Source organism: Lontra canadensis, unplaced genomic scaffold (genome assembly GCF_010015895.1).
Source record: "Lontra canadensis isolate GAN:19392208 unplaced genomic scaffold, GSC_riverotter_1.0 scaffold170, whole genome shotgun sequence".
NCBI classification, from domain to species: Eukaryota; Metazoa; Chordata; class Mammalia; order Carnivora; family Mustelidae; genus Lontra; species Lontra canadensis.
Genome location: NW_022631164.1, coordinates 2,199,679 through 2,223,021, shown reverse-complemented (window position 1 = coordinate 2,223,021; position 23,343 = coordinate 2,199,679). Strand labels below are relative to the sequence as shown.

The 23,343-nt window shown below is 41.9% G+C and overlaps 2 protein-coding genes across 4 annotated transcripts; one reads left to right on the top strand and one right to left on the bottom strand.

The window, feature by feature from the left end:
* Nucleotides 1-1,212: 1,212 nt before the first annotated feature.
* Nucleotides 1,213-3,519, bottom strand: CCDC121 (coiled-coil domain containing 121). Its single transcript, XM_032845837.1, has 2 exons — nt 3,163-3,519; nt 1,213-2,693 (listed from the first exon to the last, which is right to left on the bottom strand). Exons 1-2 carry the CDS (start codon nt 3,504-3,506, stop codon nt 1,775-1,777), a joined length of 1,263 nt encoding a protein of 420 aa, XP_032701728.1. The 5' UTR covers nt 3,507-3,519; the 3' UTR covers nt 1,213-1,774.
* On the top strand, nt 3,498-21,387 carry GPN1 (GPN-loop GTPase 1). 3 transcript variants are annotated; one of them, XM_032845840.1, is made up of 14 exons: nt 3,498-3,563; nt 4,574-4,667; nt 5,795-5,834; nt 6,852-6,918; nt 7,623-7,660; nt 9,284-9,362; nt 9,574-9,668; nt 10,684-10,729; nt 11,364-11,510; nt 12,619-12,701; nt 14,377-14,416; nt 15,261-15,351; nt 19,332-19,439; nt 20,689-21,387. In XM_032845840.1, exons 1-14 carry the CDS (start codon nt 3,561-3,563, stop codon nt 20,772-20,774), a joined length of 1,017 nt encoding a protein of 338 aa, XP_032701731.1. In that variant the 5' UTR covers nt 3,498-3,560; the 3' UTR covers nt 20,775-21,387. The 3 variants fall into 3 exon arrangements, with proteins under 3 accessions (XP_032701731.1, XP_032701729.1, XP_032701730.1); XM_032845838.1 differs by lacking the exon at nt 3,498-3,563 and adding an exon at nt 3,739-3,884; XM_032845839.1 differs by lacking the exon at nt 3,498-3,563 and adding an exon at nt 4,021-4,106.
* The last annotated feature ends 1,956 nt before the right edge of the window (nt 21,388-23,343 follow it).

The window sequence follows — 23,343 nt, the reverse complement described above, 5'->3', positions numbered from 1 at the left end:
TAGATATTTGGGACAGCAAAGGCAGGAGGGAAATTAACAGCAGAATAGTAAGATTCCAAATCCCTCCTACTTTCAACTTCTTATAGTCTTAGTATCTATTTTCCTATGCTTTTTTGCATTTTTGCATCCACAGAGAATAGGGGTTCAAATTTGTCTTAGTTACCATGTTTTTCAAGTTCAGTCTTTCTGTATTTTCAGCTCAAGAACCGAAGTATTCAGGTTAAGGTACTCTGCATACTATCTAAAATTCTACTTTCTGTGTTGAAATTGCAGTTTTATTATGTGTACACTAGTAAGAATAAGATACGCAGTAGCAGTAAAAGAGAGAAGAGTGATGAAGTAGAAAATACCCCGGGGGAAAAAAATCAACAGATACATTATAATCTAAGGTTTTTATTTTTAATAACAAACTACATATTTAACAAAAACATTGTTAAAGCTAGAAGTTGAAGGCATTGAGGGAGAAAAAGATTTTACTCCACAATTTTAAAGGAATTCATTTTACATAGGAATAAAACTGAAAATTCAGGAAAATTATTTTGAAGTTTTTCATCACTGACAATTTCTGGAAAACATAAAGTTACCTTTATTTTCCCATACAGGAGTGATGTTAAAATATGGGATTATTTTATATTCCTGTACCTGGGATTCAGCATGCAAAGAAATAAAAGAGTCCAACCATCAGTATGTCTTTAAGTGCAAAAAAAATTTTAAAAACTACCCTAAAAGTCTATACTAATTAAAAATATTCCCAGTTCTCCTAAACAGACATAAATATAAGGCACATATTAATTACAAAAGGCATTTCATGTACTATCAAGTGCACACATAGTAAGAAAATGTAATCCGTGACCTAAAACTGAAGTACTTATTACATCTAACGTTAACTAATCTTGTCTTAGAATTTAGAATGTTAGGGAAATAGATGGCACAAGACCCTTGAAAGTCCCAATATGTTAAAAACTGCTTTTCATATATTTTCCTGAACTTAACAGTGACCTCATTAATGCCAGAGGTATTTCTTCACAGACAAGATTTTCAAAAGTAAGAGCTGACCTAATAGACATACCCTTTATCTGCTGTTCCCTTCTCAGTTTACTCAAAGCTAACACTGTAAGGGCTGAGCGTTAGACAAAAGGTCATTCTGCACAGTGCTCCGGCCCCCTCCTCCAGCTTCGCTGTTAATGATGGTGCTGTTTAGGTTATTTTTCCACTCTTGACAAAACCATAGAAGGAGCCGCTGCCTGGCCCCTGGTGCAGACTTGCAAAAGAGCTTTTTTAAAAGCACTTGGCCTTCTTTGTGTGCAGCTGGCCAAGAGGCATAAGGATAACTGGTGGTTTACAGAGCAGGGGCACTATACAAATCCAGTCTGAAATGCTATTCTTAGAAATCTAACTTACTTAGATGAAATAAATCACACAACTGTTTTCCTTTCACTACCTCAAGGTGGTTTTCTTGAGCTAGTTTAAGGTACTTGTGTTTGGGAAATGGTATTATGTTATCTGGAGATTTGAGGAACATCCCATTTATTACAAGATCTAATTAAGGAAAAACCTAATTAAGGGAAGCTGGTGGCACAAATATCTAGCAGTACTGCTGGAAGAACGCACCTAATCTTTCCCACTAAACACATCACGAGGATGTTTTACCATAGCATTCTGAGATGCCAAAGCTTTCCTAACCAGGTGTATACAGCACATAAGAATATTCACTCCAGTCCTTATTTAATCTGTTATTTTAGGAACTGCTTTGGATTAATCCTTGGTTTGATACTCAGGGGGCGCTGTGGTCCTTGGGAGCATCCTGTCTTGGGCACCAGTTATGCCTCCTTTGCATTCGTTGCCTCCCCCGGATCAAGCACTGCACATACCACTGTTCCTGCTGCAGCTGCTGCTTCTGATTTTTTAACTGGCTTTTAATAGCCTGTAAGTCCTGGCACTGCTGAGTTTGCTGCAGTAATTTCTTCTGTAACTCCCGGTTCTCTCTCCTGATGCTGCGGTAGAACTCCAAAGTATACTGCTTTGCTTCCAGCTCCAAGGTCTGGGCCTTCCTGTCCAGCGCCTTTCTTTTTCTGTTTCCCAGCTGCCTCATGTCTGGCTCACTGAGTTGTTTCTCCAGGAATGCTTTTTCCTGGAGTAATTGGACCTGGAGTTCCTGTTTCTTTGCCTCTGTCTCAGCTTGGGTTTTCTTTTTCTCCTCCTGTAACATCTGCATTTCTCTCTCCTGTTTCTCTTTTAAGAGTGAAATATTCCTCAGTGCCTGCAACTGCTGCTTTAAATTGAACTGGAGCTTTTCCTTCTGCAAGAGCTCCCTTTTAAAGGCTGAAGTTTGTTTCGCATACGTGGAGACTGATTCTTGCCTCCTTTGTTCAATCTCCTCACTTTTTTGTAAATAGTTGTTCCACAGCTTTTCAGGCTGCTTTCTATACTCCTCAGTTTTGTTGGTTAGGTATTCCAGAAAGAATTTGTTTTCACTCTGGACGAGGAACTTTTCAGCGTAGAGCTGCCTGGTCTCCTCCATTAGTAATTCTTGCTGGGTTTGAGCTTGTTTTATTTGGTTGTCCAGCCTCGCTATTTCCACCACTGCCTTTTCTTTAAACCTCATCTCTGAGTTTTTTGGCTTCCCTGGCTTGAAAAAATTATTAATTAAACTAAGATACGGTGGAGGGGAACTCCTAGAATCCTTAGCAAACCTGAAGGAAGAACAAGTGAGACATCCCATCAATTCTTAATGAACATTCAGTAAATACAAAATACACAATTATACTTTAATTCATACGAGGAAATATCTTTGAGTACCTATTATGGTTCTGCCGCTATGCAAGTCACCAAGGAATACAGCTAGGGATAAAGATGAACGAGTGTAGTTCACAATTTACAATGCTAACTCACTCCAGCCCTGTGAGGTATTAACTCTAGTTTAAAGAGGAGAAAACAGGTTCGGAGAATTTAAATGACTTGGCCACGATTGATGCCGTCAGCGAGTGGCAGAGTGTGGGTGTGAAATCCAGATTTTAGGATTTACTCAACACTACAGTAGCTACAGAGGACCACAGGAACAGCCGGGATGGTCCAGAATAGCCATAAATTTCACGGCTTTTCCACCACCCTTCCGGTATCCGAGGACACTTCCGTGGAGAGAAGCGTCCCTTCAGTACCTACTTGCTCCAGGAATCCAAGCGTTCATCTCCAAGGTCACGGCCTGATTCACTGAAGGAGACTGTTAAGGAGGGAGCGGGGGTGTCAGGGGCTCGCGACACTTGGAAATGGCGTCCCCTTGCGGGGAGTTTTCGCAACTTCTCCGTGCCGTACGCCATGGGTCTCCACGCTGCCCGGCAACTCGCCGGGTCGCACTCCGCCCCAGTCCCGGCCGGTCCATCCCTGAGCTGCTGAACCTCGTCGGCTGCCGAATAAGCCCCAGCAGCCGGTTGTCCCGTTCCTTGGGGGCCGAAAGAGAAACGCACTCTCTTTTTCGACCCGTGGGTGCCCTCCCTTAGGGACCCCATCCTGTCTCGCCCTTCTGGGGATCAGAGTTTTGCCCCTCCCAGAACACCCCTACGATGGTGAGTGCCCCTTTTCCTGGCCCTCTCCAGGACTCTCGGCCACTGTCGCTAGTTGGCCCGGGGGCTAGGATGCTCCGGCGCCGGTCCCGCCCCTTCGCCTTCGCTTTTAGCGCTAGTCGGGTTCCAGCCTCCCTCGCAGCCCCGAGCGTCACCGCAGCCTCTCTAGGCACGCAGCGTCTCTATGGCAGAGTGGGCGGAGCCAGGAGGAAAATGGCGGCGCCCGTGGAGACCGCTGACTCGCAGGCTTCGGGGGGTCCTCGGCCCCCAGTTTGTCTGTTGGTGTTGGGAATGGCAGGATCTGGGAAAACCACCTTTGTCCAGGTGACGTACACGGCGCTGGCGTAGCCGGTGCGCGCGCGAGGTTGTCAGTGGTGGGCGGAAGGCCGGGGAGAAGGGGAGGGGGAGATCTCTCAGAGTTGGAGGGGACCCGCGTGTGGCTTTCAGGAACTTGCCAGCATCTCCGGTTCCTTCCTAGGCTGGCCTTTTCGGACTCTAGCCTGGTTTAATTAAGGCTCTCTTCTTCACACCCTTAGGTCATATTTGGTACAATTTACCACGTTGTTCTGGAATTGTCTTGCCGGTACAATTGCCGACTCCTCGAAGACAGAGGCATACATGTAACTGGCAATTAATACAGGGTTAGCACACAGGCTTTTGGTGTAGATTACTAAATAATTATTTCTTACGCGGCTCTTATGTTTCAAGCCCTGGAGATAACAGCGATTGAATTTGACGGGGTTCCCGCTTTTTGAAGCTAATATTTTAATGGGAGTGATAGGAAAAAACCTCACAAAAATCAAGTAAATAAGTGATCAAGAGTAGGGGAGACTCTGTTAGATGGGTGATAAAGAAAAATATAGCATTTATGAGAGTTGAATGTTGGAGGTGGATACTGGGGACGAATATTTCATTTAGAGGGAAATGTAAGTGCAGAAGTCTTCAGGTATGATGGATAAAGGAATCTTGGCCCCTCTTTGTCTCACTCCATCCCTCTTCTTATATCTCTACAGAGGCTTACTGGACATCTGCATAGCCAAGGCTCTCCACCTTATGTGATTAATCTGGACCCAGCTGTACATGAAGTACCCTTTCCTGCCAATATTGGTGAGTAAAATGTAACAGAACTGTGTGAAGTCCTTCAGAATAAGGAAAGCCCCCAGCCCACCAGTCCTTAATGTTTTCATTTTCATTTTTTCTTTATTTTTTTTTAGATTTTATTTATTTATTTAAGAGAGAGAGAAAGTGCCAGGGGGAGGGACAGAGAGAGGGAGAAGCAGACTCCTGGGGCACCTGGGTAGCTTAGTTGGTTAACCATCCAACTCTTGGTCTCAGCTCAGGTCATGAGATCAATCCCCGAATTGGGCTCCAGCTCAGTGGAGAGTCTGCTTGAGATTCTTTCCCTTTCCTTCTCCCTCCCTCTCTGCTCCTTCCCCTGCTTGTGCATGGGCTCTCTCTTTCTCTTTCTCAAGTAAGTTAAAAAAAAAAAAAAAAAAAACTCAAAAAAAGAAAAACAGAAAAACCCCAAATAACCCCAGCCTTGCCACATTACTTAAAAAACAAAAACCAAAACCAGTAAAACTTCTCATTGTTTAAGATCATTTCTACCATAACTCTGAGCTCTTAGCTAACATTTTTCATGGGTTACTTCCCAGTTATCTTTTTTTTAAATGTTTATTTTTATTATTTATTTGACAGAGAGAGACACACAACGAGAGAGGGAACAGAAGCAGAGGGAGTGGGAGAGGGAGAAGCAGACTTCCCGCTGAGCAGGGAGCCTGACGCGGGGGCTCGATCCCAGGATCCTGGGATCATGACCTGAGCCAAAGGCAGACGCTTAACTGACTGAGCCACCCGGGTGTGCCCCCCCCCCTTATCTTTTGTAAAGAAGGAATCCAGGGTGAAGCTGGGGGATTTAGTAGAAGAGAATGCAGATAAGAGAAGCCTGAAAGCCTGGTTTCAGCTTCTTGCTGGGAGAGAATGTACTTCTACCCTTTTGTTCTCTTCACCATCTTGCTTTTTTCCCCTATCACAGTTCAGTGACCTTAGCTTAAAATTTTGGAAAACAGATTTGAAAAGTAACTGAGATGCCAAGAGAGAAACCTATTTTTTTTCCTCGGAGGAAGCAGAGATGACTTGAGGGGTCCATTGTCTGAGTATATTATAGGTAGAGAGTCTCAAACTGTATTGTTTCTATGTGTTAAATTCCAGTGAATTCTTTTTCCTCTGAACAGATATTCGTGACACTGTGAAGTATAAAGAAGTCATGAAACAGTATCCTTTTCGGCATCTGCTTTAGTGCTGACTCATCCCTGACTGGTTGCTGTCTGTTTTTTTGTGGCTTTGAGAGTGTTTTTGCATTTCTCTGTGAAATACACTAGCAAAAGCATTTAATTGCTTTAAGTAATTTTTGAGGATAGAGAGATGAATGTGAGGAGAGGTATTTTAGGTGATTAGAAATACTGTTTCAGCTTGTGGTTTCAGTTTTTTTTACCTTCTTCCTAGACCACAGGCTGTTGTAGTTAGCATGGAAAGTGAGAGGCTAGCTGATGCTGGGCCTGGTTCCAGAGAGCAGTATCGCCTTGGAGGCCACTGCCTCCTCTGACCGGGAGACTCAGAAATGAGCAGGTTCATTTAGTAGGATCAGCTCTTAGTATGTTGCTCTATGAAATGTGTACTTTCCGTGTAGGTAGGTCTAGGTGGATAGACAAATTCTACGCAGCAGTTAGCTTGATCAGTGAGGATCAGAGCAAGGAGTGTGATTTTTTTTTTTTTAATATTTTATTTATTTGACACAGAGAGAGAGATCACAAGTAGGCAGAGAGGCAAGCAGACAGAGAGTGGGGGGAAGCAGGATCCCTGCCAAGCAGAGAACCCGATTTGGGGCTCGATCCCAGGACCCTGAGATTATGACCTGAGCCTAAGGCAGAGGCTTAACCCACTGAGCCACCCAGGCACCCGGGAGTGTGATGTCTTAATGATATTTTAAGATGATCTTAATGACTAATGCTATTAAGCTGTCACTTCCACATGCATCTCTCTGTTACATTTTGGTCACTTTAACGTCTTCATTTGGCCTCGGCATCCCCAAAATGATAAAGATATGAGGAATATGTTGACAATGAAATTCTTTGTGTGGTTAAGGTTGTATGGTATGTCAAGGATAGGCTGCCAGCATCCATTCATGGAACACTACTGTTACAATGCTGTTTGTGTGAATGATAGCCTTAGTATGAATTTCAGCATCTAATTTGATCTGTAAGTAGTTTAAATCCTCAACTTAGCGTCCAGGTATGGACTTGGGCCCAATGGTGGTATAGTGACGTCACTCAATCTCTTTGCTACGAGATTTGATCAGGTATGTCTGTCTTTGCTTTTATAGGCATGGCTATGTAAAAATGTTTGACTTTTAAATGCCTTAGCTTGCTCACTTTGAGAAAGAAGAGCAATAAACCTGGACATACATAGAAAATAAATAAGCATTTTGGTAGACAGAGAAGGAGGTTATGAAAGGACGATCAATGTTTTGAGACACTTCACATTTAATATTTGTGATGGCCAATAAAACAAAAATCCAGGTTCTTTTTTTTTGTATCTTGGCTTGGAGTATCACCTTGAGGATGGAGTGGACAAATGGGGAGTGGGATGGGCTAGCGGGCATGGAATGGAAAGATAATGGGCTTTTCTACATGTGACAAATAATTGTCACTGTTTAAGTTTTTCTCTATCATCTATTTCCATAAGAGTGTTTTGTAATCGCTCATTTTTTACCCTGATGTCACTCCGTGAGACAGGTTGTTAACATTTTATGAAGCAACAAGAGATGCGTCCCGACAGTGACGGATCATCTTTAGCTTCTCAGGGCCTGGCAGTACACTCCAGGGCGTTGCAGGGCTGCTGGTGTGGCTGTGTTTCTTTAGCTCGTGGAGTTTATACGTTGGTGTCTCAAGATTGAGAACAGAGATTGAATAGTTGATAGTGCCTGTAAGTTGGGCCACCCTGGAAAGGGTGATTTTTGTGTCGAGAATGGATCCTGTTGTAATCGGCATCTTTTTCTCTTAGGTGATGAAATTTATCGAGAAGGCCCAGAGCATGTCTAAGTAAGTGATTTCAGTTTAACACCAATTTATTACTCTGTAGTTGACATGTCTCAAGGATTTCAGGATACCATCAAACTCCGAAAGAATGTAGATTGAGATGAAACCATTAGAAGCAAAAGAAAAAAAGTAGGCCAGAAAAACCCCAAAACCCCACATTAAGGTCATATAGAGTGAAGAGCTAAATTTACTAGTATTTTGCCCTCAATCACTGTCATATATGCCCGTGGCTTCCTAGGAGGTATTTTTGAGACTTTGTCCAAATTCTGTTGTCTACTTGCCTTCTCTTGGGAAAACCACATTTGTGGGTATTAAAATCTCTGAAACATCTTTCTAACCCTTGTTTAAAAATAAATCCTAAAAAGATTTACAACTATGCATAATATTTAAGAGATGAAATTATTTCACCCTGATTCCTAGTAGAATCAACTATCATTATTACTATTATGTTGTGTTCTATTATTTTATAATGTATAACATATAGTATTATTATATAATATTATAGGTATAATTGTCATTACTACTGTCAGTGACTATCATTCCACATGTTTCCATGCATATATACGTAGAAGGATGGATGGATAAGGTGTTTCACAAAAAAACAGTTTTTATAAAAAACTACTAGAGGTAGTTTAAAAAGAAGTAACAGCTTTGTTGAGATATAAATTCACATAACAAAGGCCCATTCCAATTTTTAAATATACAATGTAGTGGTTTTTAGTATATTCGTAAAGTCATTTACTGATCACCACTATCTAATTCCAGAACTTTCTCTTCATCCTCAAAAGAAACTCCATACTCATTAGCAGTTCCTGTTATTCTCCTTTCTCGCCCCAGCTCCAGGTGGCTGTACCATTTTACATTTTCACCACCATTGTGTGAGGGTTCCTGGTCCACATGCTTGCCAACATTAGTTATTATCCTTGTTTTTGGTTATAGCCATGTCATTGGGTGTGAAGTGGTGTCTCATTGTGGTATCGGATTTGATTTATATTTCCTCAGTGATTAAAGGTGTTAAACATCATTTTATGTACTTTTTGGCCATTGGTATATATTTGGAGAAATGTCCATTCAAAATTTTTTGCTTATTTTTAAAAACAGCTTTATTTAGATGTAATTCGTATATCATTTAAAGTGTACAGTCCAGTGGCTTTTAGTATATTCACAGAATTGTAGAACCATAACTACAGTCACTTTTAGAATATTTCCATCACCTCAAGAAGAAACCCTGTATTTAGCTATTATTCCCCTATCTCTGTTTTCCTCCTTCCCCTCCACCTTCCTTCACGCCCACCCCAAGAAACCAGATAGTTTCCCAAGAAATTTGGTTTTGTTTATGTCTCATTTTCAGTACAGTGTGTTTCTGAAACTATCACGGTTTCCTCTGTGATCAATTTGCAGCAGTTTGTGGACTACTGCTCCTGCCTGGTAGCATAAATATTGGACATTGAACAAAGCCTAGGGGAATGTGGTGTACGTTTTAAGGGCAGTGGGAGGAAGTTAGACTTGACAGTGTGACAAGGTTATTCCAGTCCCGAATAACCAGATTCTCGGTGTTTTGTGTGCTGTGCTATCTTTCACCATTGCACGAGTGTAATACTTCTTTGATGGTCATTCTTGACACAGATACGTCTTGATTGACACACCTGGACAGATTGAGGTGTTCACGTGGTCAGCTTCTGGGACAATCATCACTGAGGCCCTAGTGAGTATTGTAGGACTGGTTACTGGGAGTAACTAGAGAGCTAGACTAGTTAAGCATCTTTTTATTGCATGGGACCTTGTATGGGAGAGAGTTGTGGCAGCTCTGTATACCCAGCCTAAGGCTGTTCTCCCTTGCTAAGGAAGGTGGAAAAAGAGTTTGGGAATAGCTCATGAGCCCTTTGACTAAGGCTGTGATTATTTTGTGGCTTTAGGCATCCTCATTTCCAACAGTTGTCATTTATGTAATGGACACATCAAGAAGTACCAACCCAGTGACCTTCATGTCCAATATGCTGTATGCCTGCAGGTAATTGATTGCTGGGAGGCATGCTGTTACATCCAGGGAGGAGGCCTCTTCTTTTCTCTTTTGTATTTGAATCCCGAGTACTTATTAACCTGGATTTGTGCTCATTCAGATGTGGCCCTCAGTTTAGTAGTTCTGAGGTGGGGAGAGGTTAGAAGAGAAAAGAGGCATATGTGTTGGCATTCTCTGGAGCAGCATCTCATCTTCCTCCCTTGCTTATTACAGAAACGGGTGGTGTATGAATATGAACCTTTGGTAGTTGCTCCCAGATGAATGAAACAAATCTAAATAGAACAGAGCCCTCTGGTCTAAATGCTCCTTTTCTGTGTTATGACATGTAGAGTTAAATTACAGGAGATTATGAATAAAGAGATTTATCTGTAATTCCACAAAGCACAAGTTTGCCCAACGTGGTGTCATTAGGGACAGAAGGACCATGCCTCACTAGAGTATATGAATGCAGAAGACATAGGAGCAAGGCAAACTATTATTAAATCTGAGAGAATTCATTGGGGGGAAGGTACACAAAAGCCATTACCAGCATTTGTGCCTTCTAATATGACTTAGGGCTATCCCTTGTTAGATGCAAGAAATCCTAGTCCACATAGAAATCTGAGGACTGATGGCATTTTTTGTTTCCATATTTATTGTTTAGAAGGCAATTATTTGGTAAAAACAACCCTACCAAAAAACAAAACAAAACAAAACAAAAAAAACCCATATACACACACAAAAAAAACCCCCAAAAAATAACAACAAAAAACATATACAGAAAACAAGATCAGTATTAAAGCATTATTATTCCAAGAAAAAGCGAACATGTGTGTGTGTGTTGTTTGCTTGATGGTAATGGTGGTTTTTCCTCTTGGGAGAGAAGAATGAAGGCATGTGAGAGTGGATACCTATAAGTAGAGTCTGAACCCATTCCACTTGTCTTTACTTGGTTCGAACAGATTGACACCGGGCTAGTAAGAGCTTAAGTGTTTTTACTAAAAATGTCTTGATGTTTACTTTTCAGCATTTTGTACAAAACCAAGCTGCCTTTCATTGTGGTTATGAATAAAGTAAGTGGATCCTTTCTTTTGTGGTTCAGTATTTCTTTTTCATCAGAACCTTGGGTTACTGGAAGGTTTGGGTAGGTGAGGATTTTCACAAGTCAGAGAACAGATTCAAACTTATCTGAAACAAAGTCATGAGCACTTGTAGGAAAAAGATTCAATCATATTGAATGAATATTTATCACTGGCTCTCATCAAAGTAATTTTAAACTAGCTAGAGTAGCCCCTCAACTGTAGTGTATAGGTTGTTCCTCAGAATTGCAACTGTGTATATGGGGGAGGGACTGCTAGTTTATTAGCAGTCTCAGTTAAAACAGAAAACTTCACTGTTGTTGGGTTGACAGCTGGGATTCGAGATAGGACTTCAGAGCCTAGAATGTGCTGGCGTCTGCTGTTGCCATGGTCACTTGGCAGTGGATAGTGAAGGGTCTGCTTCAACCAAGAGAACACATACCATCGTTTCATTATATACAATAGTCTTGGCCCTTTATGGTTTGTTGTAGTGGAGGAGGGAAGGGGGGAAGTGGAGGCAAAAATATATGAATAATTGCTTTGTTGTTGCTGCTTGATTAAAATGTTTTCAATGTTTGCTACCTAAGCACATCTCTGGGTGCTGATAGTTGACTTCTCTCTGGTACAGACTGACATCATTGACCACAGCTTTGCAGTGGAATGGATGCAAGATTTTGAGGCTTTCCAAGATGCCTTGAATCAAGAGACTACATACGTCAGTAACCTGACTCGTTCAATGAGCCTGGTGTTAGATGAGTTTTACAGCTCACTTAGGGTAAACTTTCTCCTCTGCTTATACTGACAGTCCCTTCAGACGACCTCTTAACCCATAGGGCCGGCTTTGAACCTATGTTAGAAAAGAAGTTCATTACCTTATTAAAAAAAGCATTTAAGCATTTAGTTATTAAAAATTGGAGTTTTGTGGGTTTTTTTTTTCATTCTTTTGCATGTTGCTGGCCAGTTTTAAAACTGGAGGTCTAAGAGATAAATAGAGGTGCCTGGCTGGCTCAGTCAGTAGAGCATATGGCTGGCTCTTAATCTTGGGGTTGTGAGTTTGAGCCCCACGTTAGGCACTGAGATTACTTTAAAAAAAAAATAAGGTAAAAACCCTACCTTCAGAATTTATGGTTTAGTTTGAAGAGAGGGCTACATACAGAATTGAAACATGATGTATTGTGATAAGGACCTTATAAAGATTGGTGGTTGGGCCTGATGCTGGTAAGGGCAGATCACTCTTGAAATGAGGGATTTTGGAGGATATAGCATTAGAGGTATGCTTTGTAGGAAGGCTATGATTCGGTTTTTTATTATTCTTTTAAAGATTTTATTTATTTTTATGTATGTGCGTGCGCGTGGAGGAGAGAGAGAGTGTGCGCATGAGTCAGGGAGAGAGGTAGAGGGAGAAGCAGGTTCCCCGCTGTGCAGGGAGCCCAATGCAGGATCCCACCCCAGGACCTTGGGATCACAACCTGAGCTGAAGGCAGACGCTTAACTGACTGAGCCACCCAGGCTCCCAGGAAGGGTATGATTTATATAAGTAAAAGTACATTGGGGTGTCAGGGAGGATGGTAATTGGCCAAGCAAAGGCATTGCAATACTGATTTTTGTAGAGAACAGACAGTGGTTGTATTGGCAGGAAATAGATAGGAAGTCTTGCTATGTGTTTCTCCTCCTTCTGTTTTTTCTAGTCCTCTCTTTTCCGTACACGTCTTTCCGCGGCTCTTGAGTATATGTGCTGTTTTGTTTTGTTTTAGCTTCACTCTTTTCCAGAGATTTCTTGAAGTATCTAAACAGCTTTTAGGAAGAGTTCATGATTATTTGAACAAAGTAATGTACACTATGTGAAAATCTAGTTTCCTCAGTGGCATTGATGCTTTTGACAGGTGGTGGGTGTGTCTGCTGTTCTGGGTACAGGCTTAGATGAACTCTTCGTGCAAGTTACCAGTGCTGCAGAAGAATATGAAAGGTGAGGATAAAGGAAAATCCTGATGATGACATTTTTAGTAAGCTGTAATCTGATATGATAGCAGTTTTGCCAGCAAAGCGTTTTGGTTCTCATAGTCTAGGTATTATTTTTGCCATATGTATGTGTGCTGGATCTGTACGTGTACACTTAGGGATAACAAGTCCCCATTAACTATTTTTTAAAAATAGGAGTATAAAACCTTCTCCCTATTGAATGATTTTTAATTTTTTTTTTTTTTTAAGATCTTATTTATTTGACAGACAGAGATCACAAGTAAGCAGAGAGGCAGGCAGAGAGAGCGGGGGAGGCAGGCTCCCCACTGAGCAGAGAGCCCAATGTGGGGCCCGATCCCAGGACCCTGGGACCGTGACCTGAGCCAAAGGCAGAGGCTCAACCCACTAAGCCACCCAGGCGCCCCTGTATTGAATGATTAAGAGCAGGAGTCTCAGACTTTCTTTTGGTAAAAAGCCAGATAGTAAATATTTTAGGCTTTTGTGGGCCATATGATCTTTGTTGCCACTGCTCACCTGTCATTGTGGGGTAAAGCATCCATAAGCAATTTGCAAACGAATGGGCATGGCTGTTCCAGTAAAACTTTATTTACAAAAATAGGCATGATTTGGCCACTTCGCCACACTGGCTGACCTTGGATTACGAACATAGACTTTGGAGTCAGACAGCTGTGGGCTGGATTTCTGTGTTCTCCACAGAGTAAATGAGTGGTCTTAGCAAGTTTTTGTCATTTGTAGATCAGGGATAATAGCATTTATTGTTAAGGTTGTTGGGAGCATTATTTGAGAAAATATATCCAAGCATCTAGCACAGTTGCTGACACCAAGCAAGCACACTTAATGATAAATGGTTGTTACTACTCTTATCATGGTTAATACTGGAATTCTGTTTACTTACATGGAAGTGTAATCAGAGCACTTTCCTTGGGCTGATGCCATGATAATTGGCTGCTTACTGGCATGTTTCTTTGGCTTCATACTTAGCAAGATTCTAACAACCACATGGTCATTTTTAGACACATTATTTTGATTTTGATTCATCAGATAAGGGGTCTTTCTGTGTGTGACCAAAATCTCAGGATAGACCCTTCTGTATCCTTTTGTTACTGCCCAGATAAACCACATAATTCCATATTGGGCTTCCTGAGCCCACCAGTCCTCCATTAAAAATTTTTTTTTTTTCTAATTTATTTGACAGGGAGAGCTAGTGTGCCTGTGCACAAGCAGGGGGAGGGGCAGAGGGAGAAGCAGGCTCCCCGCTGAGCAGGGAGCCTGACATGGGGCTTAATCCCAGGACCCTGGGATCATGACCTGGGCCAAAGGCAGATGCTTAACAACTGAGCCACGCAGGCGCCCCAGACCTCACTTTTTTTATTCATCTCAGTTTTATCCAAACAAATGCTGAGCTCATGAGTTATGGACTCCACAAAGTTAATCTTTCCAGGCCAGCAGTCTTTTGTCTCTGCTGGTTTCAGGTTGGGGCAAGCATCTTGACTTCTAATTGCATAGGGATAGAATCTCACTGATTAAGCCCTGTTACATACAATGTTCAGTGAAGTAAGGTCTTCTGTTATTGTCAGGGAACTAGGAAAATAGAAATGGTATGGGGGCGGGCAGGACAGATTATTAAACAAAGGAATTTAGAAAGTGTTTTCTCTTTCCAGGGAGTATCGTCCTGAATATGAACGTCTGAAGAAGTCACTGGTAAGATAGGCTATTTGTGTATTTGGGGCCACTGAAAAACAACTTCAAATCATGCACTAATCCTCCTGCCGTAAATGCTTTTGTTTTGGCTATCAGCGTATGTTGTAGATGTTTGTTACTTAAGTTAGTAAATCTGTGTGTTTGCTGTCTAGATGCAGCAGGGCCCCTTAATTATTTTTCTTCTCTTTATTTGAATCTTTTAAAGTCTGATTTTTCTTGTTATATTTGCTAAGCACTTCTTGGGCCCCACTCCACCCCTACTCCCAAGGCTCATTTAAGGACTGGTTATAGAATTTCAAGAAAAAAGAGGTGGTTCACAGTGCTTATTCCAAATAATCCCTTGGCCTGCCCTCATCAGCTGCATTGGGCCCTTACCACCGCTCTGTCTGCTTGAGGGTTCTTTTGATGTGTTCTCATGTCCAGTTTCTGAAACCTCTCATTCTGTCTCCAGAGCCCTCTGGTCTGAACTTGTGCTCCTCTGGACCCACACCGCTTGGCGTTTCTGTATCCGTCATCTCTTACCTGCCCCAGTGTCCAAATAGTCCCTAGTATTTGTTTACTTAGTTATCTCTGTTAGAAGTCTGGCATCTAACTTGGGGCTCCTTTTTTTTTTTTTCAGATTTTATTTTATTTATTTTGGAGAGAGAGTGAGTTATTTGGAGAGAGAGAGAGAGAGAGAGAGAGGATGGAGGGAGAGAGAGAATCTTAGGCAGGCTCCACACTCAGCAACCCTGAGATCATGACCTGAACCAAAATCAAGAGTTGGATGCTTAGCTGACTGAGCCACCCAGGTGCCCCTAGGACTCCTTCTTTAACATGGAGATATTTTTCTCTGTATGTACAGGCCAGTGCACAGAGCCAGCAGCAGAAGGAACAGCTGGAGCGCCTTCGGAAAGATATGGGCTCTGTAGCCTTGGACACAGGGACTGCCACAGGTATTGGAGGGTCTCTTGGTGTTAGGAACTAAAAGGAGGATATGCTCACTTCCACTGAGCAGGAAGATGCTTAACTTTAAGAGAGAGAAAAGGATAAAGATAATGTGTTTTGAGATATATCGATACACTTTGTGACTTGGAAAGGTAAACTTCTGAAAGTTGTATATAACTACCACTCTGAGTTCTTCCTCTTCGGGTAGTTTTTGCTTTACTTCGGCAAGACACTTAACGTTCTCTCTTTTCTTAAATACTTCAAAAAATTTTAAATTAAAGCTAGTTAACATACAGCATATTGTTAGGTTCAGGGTACAGTTTAGTGATTCATCAGTTGCGTATAATACCCAGCACTCATTACATCACATCCCCTCCTTAACACCCATCACCCAATTACCCCATCCTCCCATCTACAGTTTTCTTCAATACTTTTTACCCTCTACCCCCTGCGCTTTTTTTTTTTCCTGTTTATTTTGACCTATTTTCCAATTAACAGAAAAATTGTTTGGCTAGTTTAAGAATTACTATATACCATTCAACCAGATTCGCAAAATGTTAACATTCTACCACATTTACTTCATTCTTTCTCTTCTTCTCATTATGTATGACTTTATGTATAAGCCTATAAATGTATTTATAAACAAAATGTATGTTATATATATATATATATTCCTGTTTTCAATATCATTTAAGAGTAAGTTATAAGACTTTATTCTCTTTGAATACTTGAGTGTGTATTTCCTAAAAACAAGGATATTTTATATAAGCTCATTACTAAACAGTTAGGAAATTAACTCTGATCCTGTTGTCTGATGTGTTCCTTATTTAGATCTAGCTATTTGCCCTGTGTAGTGGGAGAAAATCCTGGATCTGCATTGCATTTAGTTGTCTCAGCTCCTTTAATCTGGAATGGTTCCTTCATTTTTCTTTGTATTCATGGCAGTGACAATTTTGAAGTGTAGGCGACAGATATTTTATAGGATGTTTCTCAGTTTGGGTCTGTCTGGTATTTCCTCGGGACACCGTTCAGGTGGCTCCTTGTTGGCAGAACTTTACAGAAGTGAAGCTGTGATTTTTCCATGCATGACATCCAGAGGCCCACCATGTAGATTTGTCCCGTCATTGGAGATGTTACTTTTGATCACTTGCTTAAAGTGGTATCTGCCAGGTTTTTCATTGTAAAGTTATTTTTCCTTTTATAATAAGTATTTTGTTGGATGATTCTTTGAGACCATATGAATATCCTTTTAATTTTCACATTTACCCACTAGTTTTAGTATCCATTAATATAATAGGGGTAGTATCCATTTTTCTATGATGCCTGTTAGAAATATTTTCTCTCTGTAACTTGTATTTTGACTTTGTCCATGGTGTTATTTTGCCAGGTGAAAGTTTTTCTTTTGTTGTGATCTAGGCAAATTTACTTCCCATTTTTACTGCCTCTGGATTTTGAGTCATAATTGGGAATCCCTTACCTATACTATGTTAAAGAGGAATTCACTCATGTTTTCTTGTAGTACTTGTATGGTTTCACTGTATTTATTTATTTATTTATTTATTTTAAAAGATTTTATTTATTTATTTATTTGACAGAGATCACAAGTAGGCAGAGAGGCAGACAGAGAGAGGAAGCGAAGCAGGCTCCCTGCTGAGCAGAGAGCCCGATGTGGGGCTCGATCCCAGGACCCTGGGATCATGACCTGAGCCAAAGTCAGAGGCTTTAACCCACTGAGCCACCCAGGCGCCTCTATTTATTTATTTTTAAAAAGATAATTTGAGAGCACGCGAGGAGCGAGAGAACACGAGTGGGGGAAGGGGCAAAGGGAGAAGCAGACTTACCGAGCAGGGAGCCTGATGTGAGACTTGATCCCAGGACCATGGGATCCTGACCTGAGCTGAACGTAGACACTTAACACATTGAGCCACCCAGGTGCCCCACTGTCTACATATAAAGATTTTTATTTATATATTTGAGAGAGAGAGAGAATGTACCAGTGTGACCAGGGTGGGTGAGCGGAGGGGGAAGGAGAGGGAGGGAAAGAATCTCTAGCAGGCTCTGCACTGAGTATGGAGCCCGAAGCGAGGAGACTGAAGCGGGCCTTGATCTCATGACTCTGAGATCATGACCTGAGCTGAAACCCAGAGTCAGAGGCTTAACTGACTGAGCCATCAGGTAACCCTCATTTTCTGCATTTAGATCCCTGATACATTTAGAGTTTATACCTGGGTATGACGTAAAGTATAGGTCTGTATTACCTTTTTCATTAACGGTTGTACTTGCACTGTTTCTCAGAAAGTCTACCTTGGGGCTCCTGGGTGGTTCAGTTGTTAAGCGTCTGCCTTTGGCTCATGATCCCAGGGTCTTGGGTTCAAGCCCCACATCCGGCTCCCTGCTCAGCGGGGGGCCTGCTTCTCCCTCTCACACTCCCCCTGCTTGTGTTCCCTCTCTCACTGTCTAATAAATGAGTAAAATCTTTAAAAAAAAAAAAAAAAGTCTGCCTAACCACTGAGCCGCTAGTTTTTTAACCACAGGCGCCCCACTTTTTAAATATTTTTTTGAAGATTTAATTATTTGAAAAAGAGAGTACACCCCTGGGGTGGAAGTGGCAGAGGAGGAGGGGAGGACAAGGGAAAGAACTGGAAGCAGATTCTGCTGAGCGAGGAGCCCAGTGTGGGGCTCGATCCCATGACCCATGAGATCATGACCTGAGCCGAAACCAAGAATTCGTCCCTCAACCAACTGAGCCACCTAGGTGCCCCTGAATTTTCTTATTGTTTGGATTAGTTTTGTCATTGATTCTTAGGGGTTCTAGGTCGGCGTTCATGTTTAGTATGGGTACACCCCCTCCTGCCCACACTTATGGATGGACTGGTCTTTTGAAGGAATGAAGTTCTGTTCATGAAAGCTATTGCTGTATCTTCACTAGACAACAACAGCAAAGCCGCTTGGAGGGGGAGATGCTAGAAACTGGCTGGATTCACTGGTTACGTGAACTTGCCTGGCCATCCTTGTGCACCTCGGTGACATAAATTTCTGTGTGCATCATTCAGGAATATGTGAAGCAGCAAATGTTAAATCTGCTGCAAAAGGTCTTCCATACTCAGACAACCTGTTGAAGGTTGAGAGCTTGCAGTAAATAATTTGGGGGCAGTCACAGGTATAGGGGGCCCAGACTGAAGCACTGATTGTTAGCACGCCATGTCACCATCCCTCTTCAGGGCCATGGGCCCCTTGAGATTTGTGCCCCTTGATGTTGCTGCTGTTGGCCTCCTTCATCCCCTGCTGACCTCTCCAGCTAGGCTCCTGAGGAGAGTGGTTGTGTGCTCCGGTAGCTCTAGGATACTGGGCATCATTTTAGGTTCTCAGAGCCCAACCCTTGCAGGCCGAATCCCCTGCATAGGAATGAAGTGATTTGACTTTGATTGGCACTCGGCCCTTGTTCAGTTGCCCGGAGTAGGGAATTTGCCTCTATTAGTATATTCAATTTCCCATTTCCTCCCTCCCTCTTTTGAATAATATCCTCACTCCTTTACTGTCATTCCACCCCCTATTTTCTTCAGACCCTCAGAACACATTTCCCCCAGGAATCTTCCTTAGTGCTCTGTACTTTCGCGCGGACTCCCCAGCCCGCTGCATCTACTCCGATGCCTTTAGTCTTCAGAGGAAAAACTACAGCCTCTTCTAAGCTGTGAGCCAGTAAGAACGAACGATGTTACTACCAGGACAAGCTACTTGAGAATTATTTTCCTCAATTTAAAAATAGCACCTCTTGGGTTACGGGGATCCCGAGAGCATTTTATAGACTACACTACTCTAAAAACATTAAGTGGTATTAACAATAGTACATTTAGAACAGGTGAGATTGTGCATTTATGTTTATGACCACCTTCATCCTGCCAATTTATAATCATAGTTACTGAATCAGAACACCTGTTTGAGGAGGCTGAGGTTCATGATGTGCTCCTGACAGGGGTTTTCTCTGTAGACAGCTTGTCTCCTGCGCTGGACGCTTCTGACCTGATCCTGACTCGGGGAACACTGGATGAAGAGGATGAGGAAGCCGACAGCGATACTGATGACATTGACCACAGAGGTGAGAGGTGGCTGAGGTGCTCGTGAAAAGAGAGTAGCTGCTTCCTCCCACATTGTTTGCTCAGGAGCTTCTTGCTGAGAGAAGCCTTACCCATGCAGCCAGTGATCGGGAGAGAAGACGTGGCCCCGGAATCAGCCGAGGGAAAGAGTTCCACGTATTGAGTTCCTGGCCCGTCTACTGAATGGCTAATACTGAGCGCATCACAGGCTTTTAATTAGTCTCTTGTCTTCTCATCATTAGGGCCTAACTCAGTTTGAGAAATCCAGGATGTTTGTTTGGTTTAATAACGGTTTTAAGAATACATGAGGTAGGGAAAAAGAATGCATAAGGAGGCCTCGGCAGACCGAAGCCAGTTAAAAAGGACTGTACCACTGAGGATAGAATGGCTCTGGAAACCCAAAAGGGTTCCACCTGGCATAGTTTTATGGGCTGTGAACAGAATCTGTTTCTTGAAACAACCTTTATGGTTCTAGCTACGGCCAAGAGCAAACCTCTCTTTACCGTCCAGTGTGCTGGATGCTAACATCTAAATTACCTCATTAACTCAGATGTATTGAGATCTAATTTACTAGCAATAAATCCCACCCTTTTTAAGTGTATAGTTTGATGAGATTTAACTAATATATGGGCACTGGAAACAGCTATCATAGTCAAGATACAGAATACTTCCACCACCGCCAGAAGTTCCTCATGCTTGTTTTCATTCAGTCCCGTTCTCTCACACTTAGTTTTTGGCAATCACTAATCTGAATTCTTTTCCTTAATTTTGCCTTTTCTGGAATGTTGTCTAATTGGAATCACAGTATTTAGCTTTTTGGATTTGACTTTTTTCAGTCAGTGTAATGCTTTTGCAATCCATCCATGTATCCGAAGTGCGCTCTTTTTATTGATTAATAATATTCCAAGGTATGGCTTTTACCACAAGTTGTTTATTCATTCATCAGCTGATTGCCATTAGGGTTGTTTCCAGATTTTAGCTATTATGAATAAAGTTGCTGGATATATTTCTCTTGCTTAAAAATACGTAGGAGTGGGACCTCGTTTTAGTTACTTTATGAGGGGGCAGTTTTCTCCCCACTTAGAGATGAAAGAAATTCAACATTTTGGGCACCATGATAGAGCATGCTTCTGGGAGAAATGAACACTTAGTTTATTAGAAGCTGAGTACTGTTTGTGATGGATTGGCGACAGAACTCTTTTCTACCTGTCTAATGGGAAAATTAAAAGAATTGACCTTTTTTCCTTGTAGTTACGGAGGAAAGCCGTGAAGAACCAGCATTCCAGAATTTTATGCAAGAATCAATGGCACAGTATTGGAAGAGAAACAACAAGTAGTTTCTAGAAGTCCAGAATTTTGGAACTCTGTGAAGGAATTATCCTAACCTCTGATGGGGACTACTTATAAAGGACAATTTTGTTCAGAGTAGCAGAGTTTCTCTTATAGGGAAATTTGACTCAGATGCAGCCAGGGATAGAAAACCATTGGACCTGGCAGGTAGATGCCAATTCCCTTGGCCTTTCCCTTGGATTTATGCAAGGAAGGATATTCTCACTATTCTTGGATGCTGATAGCCCTTCAAGCCTAAAGCTTCAAATTTTATCATTTGAATTCAAGTACTTTTGCTGCTGGTAGGTGGAACAGCGAAAAATCACGATTCACTTCAAACTTCTATCAGGCTGGATCTGTACTCTACTTTCCCAGCATCTTGCCCTTGATTATACCATGAGTTTCCTTCCTTTTAGTAGAAAGGGAAAGGAAACATGAGCTTACCCAGGGTGGCAGTGGAGTCTCCTTGGCAACCAATCAATGTTGGGTATGAAACATGCCTCAGATGGGGTAGCTCATTGTAGGACAACAGGTTCATTGATAAAAGTGAGCAAAACATGATTAATGAATAAGATCCTGTTTTGGATGATAACTTGGATAAAGTGTTTTTAATTTTAACTTTGTTGTAAGCCTGCCTGTCATAATTTCAAGTAAGAAAATTATGTAACTGCAAATAGGTTCACTTCTATTCAACATAGAGGTTTAAAGCCACATGTCCAAACCTGTCTCAGTAAAGAGGGGATGTTTACTAAAGTCTCCATGTACACTTACCAAGTAACCAGGTACAGAGCTAGGCATTGTTTGTGTTATACTTTAAGGCAAAGTATCCTTTGTGATTTACTCAAAGACCATGGATTTGGGTCAGGTGCACATTCCATATATAATAGCCTTAGTAAGGTTTGCCCTGCCTCCACATTCTTCATAGTATCTTAGAACATAGTGCATTTCTCTTAAGGAATTTTATCCCTGCCTAATCTGTACCCCAATTCAATGGTTCTCAAGTGTGGTCACTGGACGAGAAGCATCAGCATGACCTGGAGAATTGTTAGAAATTAGAAAGAAATGGGCGCCTGGGTGGCTCAGTTGGTTGAGTGACTGCCTTCGGCTCAGGCCATGATCCTGGACTTCCAGGATCGAGTCCCGCATCGGGCTCCCAGCCCTTTGGGGAATCTGCTTCTCCCTCTGATCTTCTCCTCTCTCATGCTCTCTCTCACTCATTCTCTCTCAAATAAATAAATTAAAAAAAAAAAAATTAGAAGTAGAAGCAGATTCTGCTGAGCGAGGAGCCCAGTATGGGGCTCGATCCCATGACCCATGAGATCATGACCTGAGCCAAAACCAAGAATTAGTTCCTCAACCGAGCCACCTAGGTGCCCCTGAATTTTCTTATTGTTTGAATTAGTTTTGTCATTGAATTAATTAGACCTGAATCAGAAACTGGGGGTGGTACCTAGACATCTCTTTTAATAAATCCTTTGTGGGGGGGTGCTGGGTGGCTCAGTGGGTTAAAGCCTCTGCCTTCGGCTCAGGTCATGATCCCAGGGTGCTGGGATCCGAGCCCTGCGTCGGGCTCTCTGCTCCGCAGGGAGCCTGCTTCCTCCTCTCTCTCTGCCTGCCTCTCTGCCTTCTTGTGATCTCTGTCAAATAAAATCTTTAAAAAAAAAAACAAAAAACCCTACAGGGAATTCCCATGTACATTAAGTTTGAGAACTGCTCTAGCTAAAATAGCCTGTGACAGTTCTGGGCCAGGAGAATCTCAGGTATCTTAAAATGACCTGCTTTATCAGAGTACCTAACCTTGACCATCTGGTACCTATACCCCAATGTAAATAGTCTAAAAAGTATTTAATTTTGCCATTAAGTATTAATTTCAGTGTTCTGTACCTATAGAATATATACCTATAGATACTATACCTATAGATACTAATTTCAATATTTTTTTAAAGATTTTATTTATTTATTTGATAGAAAGCACAAGTAGGCAGAGTGGCAGGCACACGAGAGGGAGAAGCAGGCTCTCGGCTGAGCAGGGAGCCTGATGTGGGGCTTGACCCTAGGACCCTGGGATCATGACCTGAGCTGAAGGCAGCTGCTTAACCAACTGAGCCACCCAGGCGCCCCTAATTTCAATATTCTATACCTAGAAACCACTAGTCTTAAAAATTTGAACCTCTACAAGAGGAAACAATTTGCAGAGCAAGATTCAGAACATACTTGGTTTTTCCCCTTAGTGCCTTTGAATACTTCTTTTAAAAATAAAACTTGTCTGGGGTCGCCTGGGTGACTCAGTCGATTAAGCGTCCAACTCTTCACCTCAGGCCTTGGTCTCAAGGTCATGAGTTCAAGCCCCACATTGGGCTCCATGCCAGGCATAGAACTACTATTTAACAACAAAACAAAACAAAACAAAACAAAACAGCAACTTATCTGGCCTGTGCCTTAAGCTCCACTCTGTAGGACAGGGACGAAGTCGTCTTCATCTTTGTATCCCTTGCACAAGAACCAGTATATGATGGGTACTCAATAAATGTTTGCTAAAGAACGAATTAAATGCTAGATGATTACTTTATGGAAACT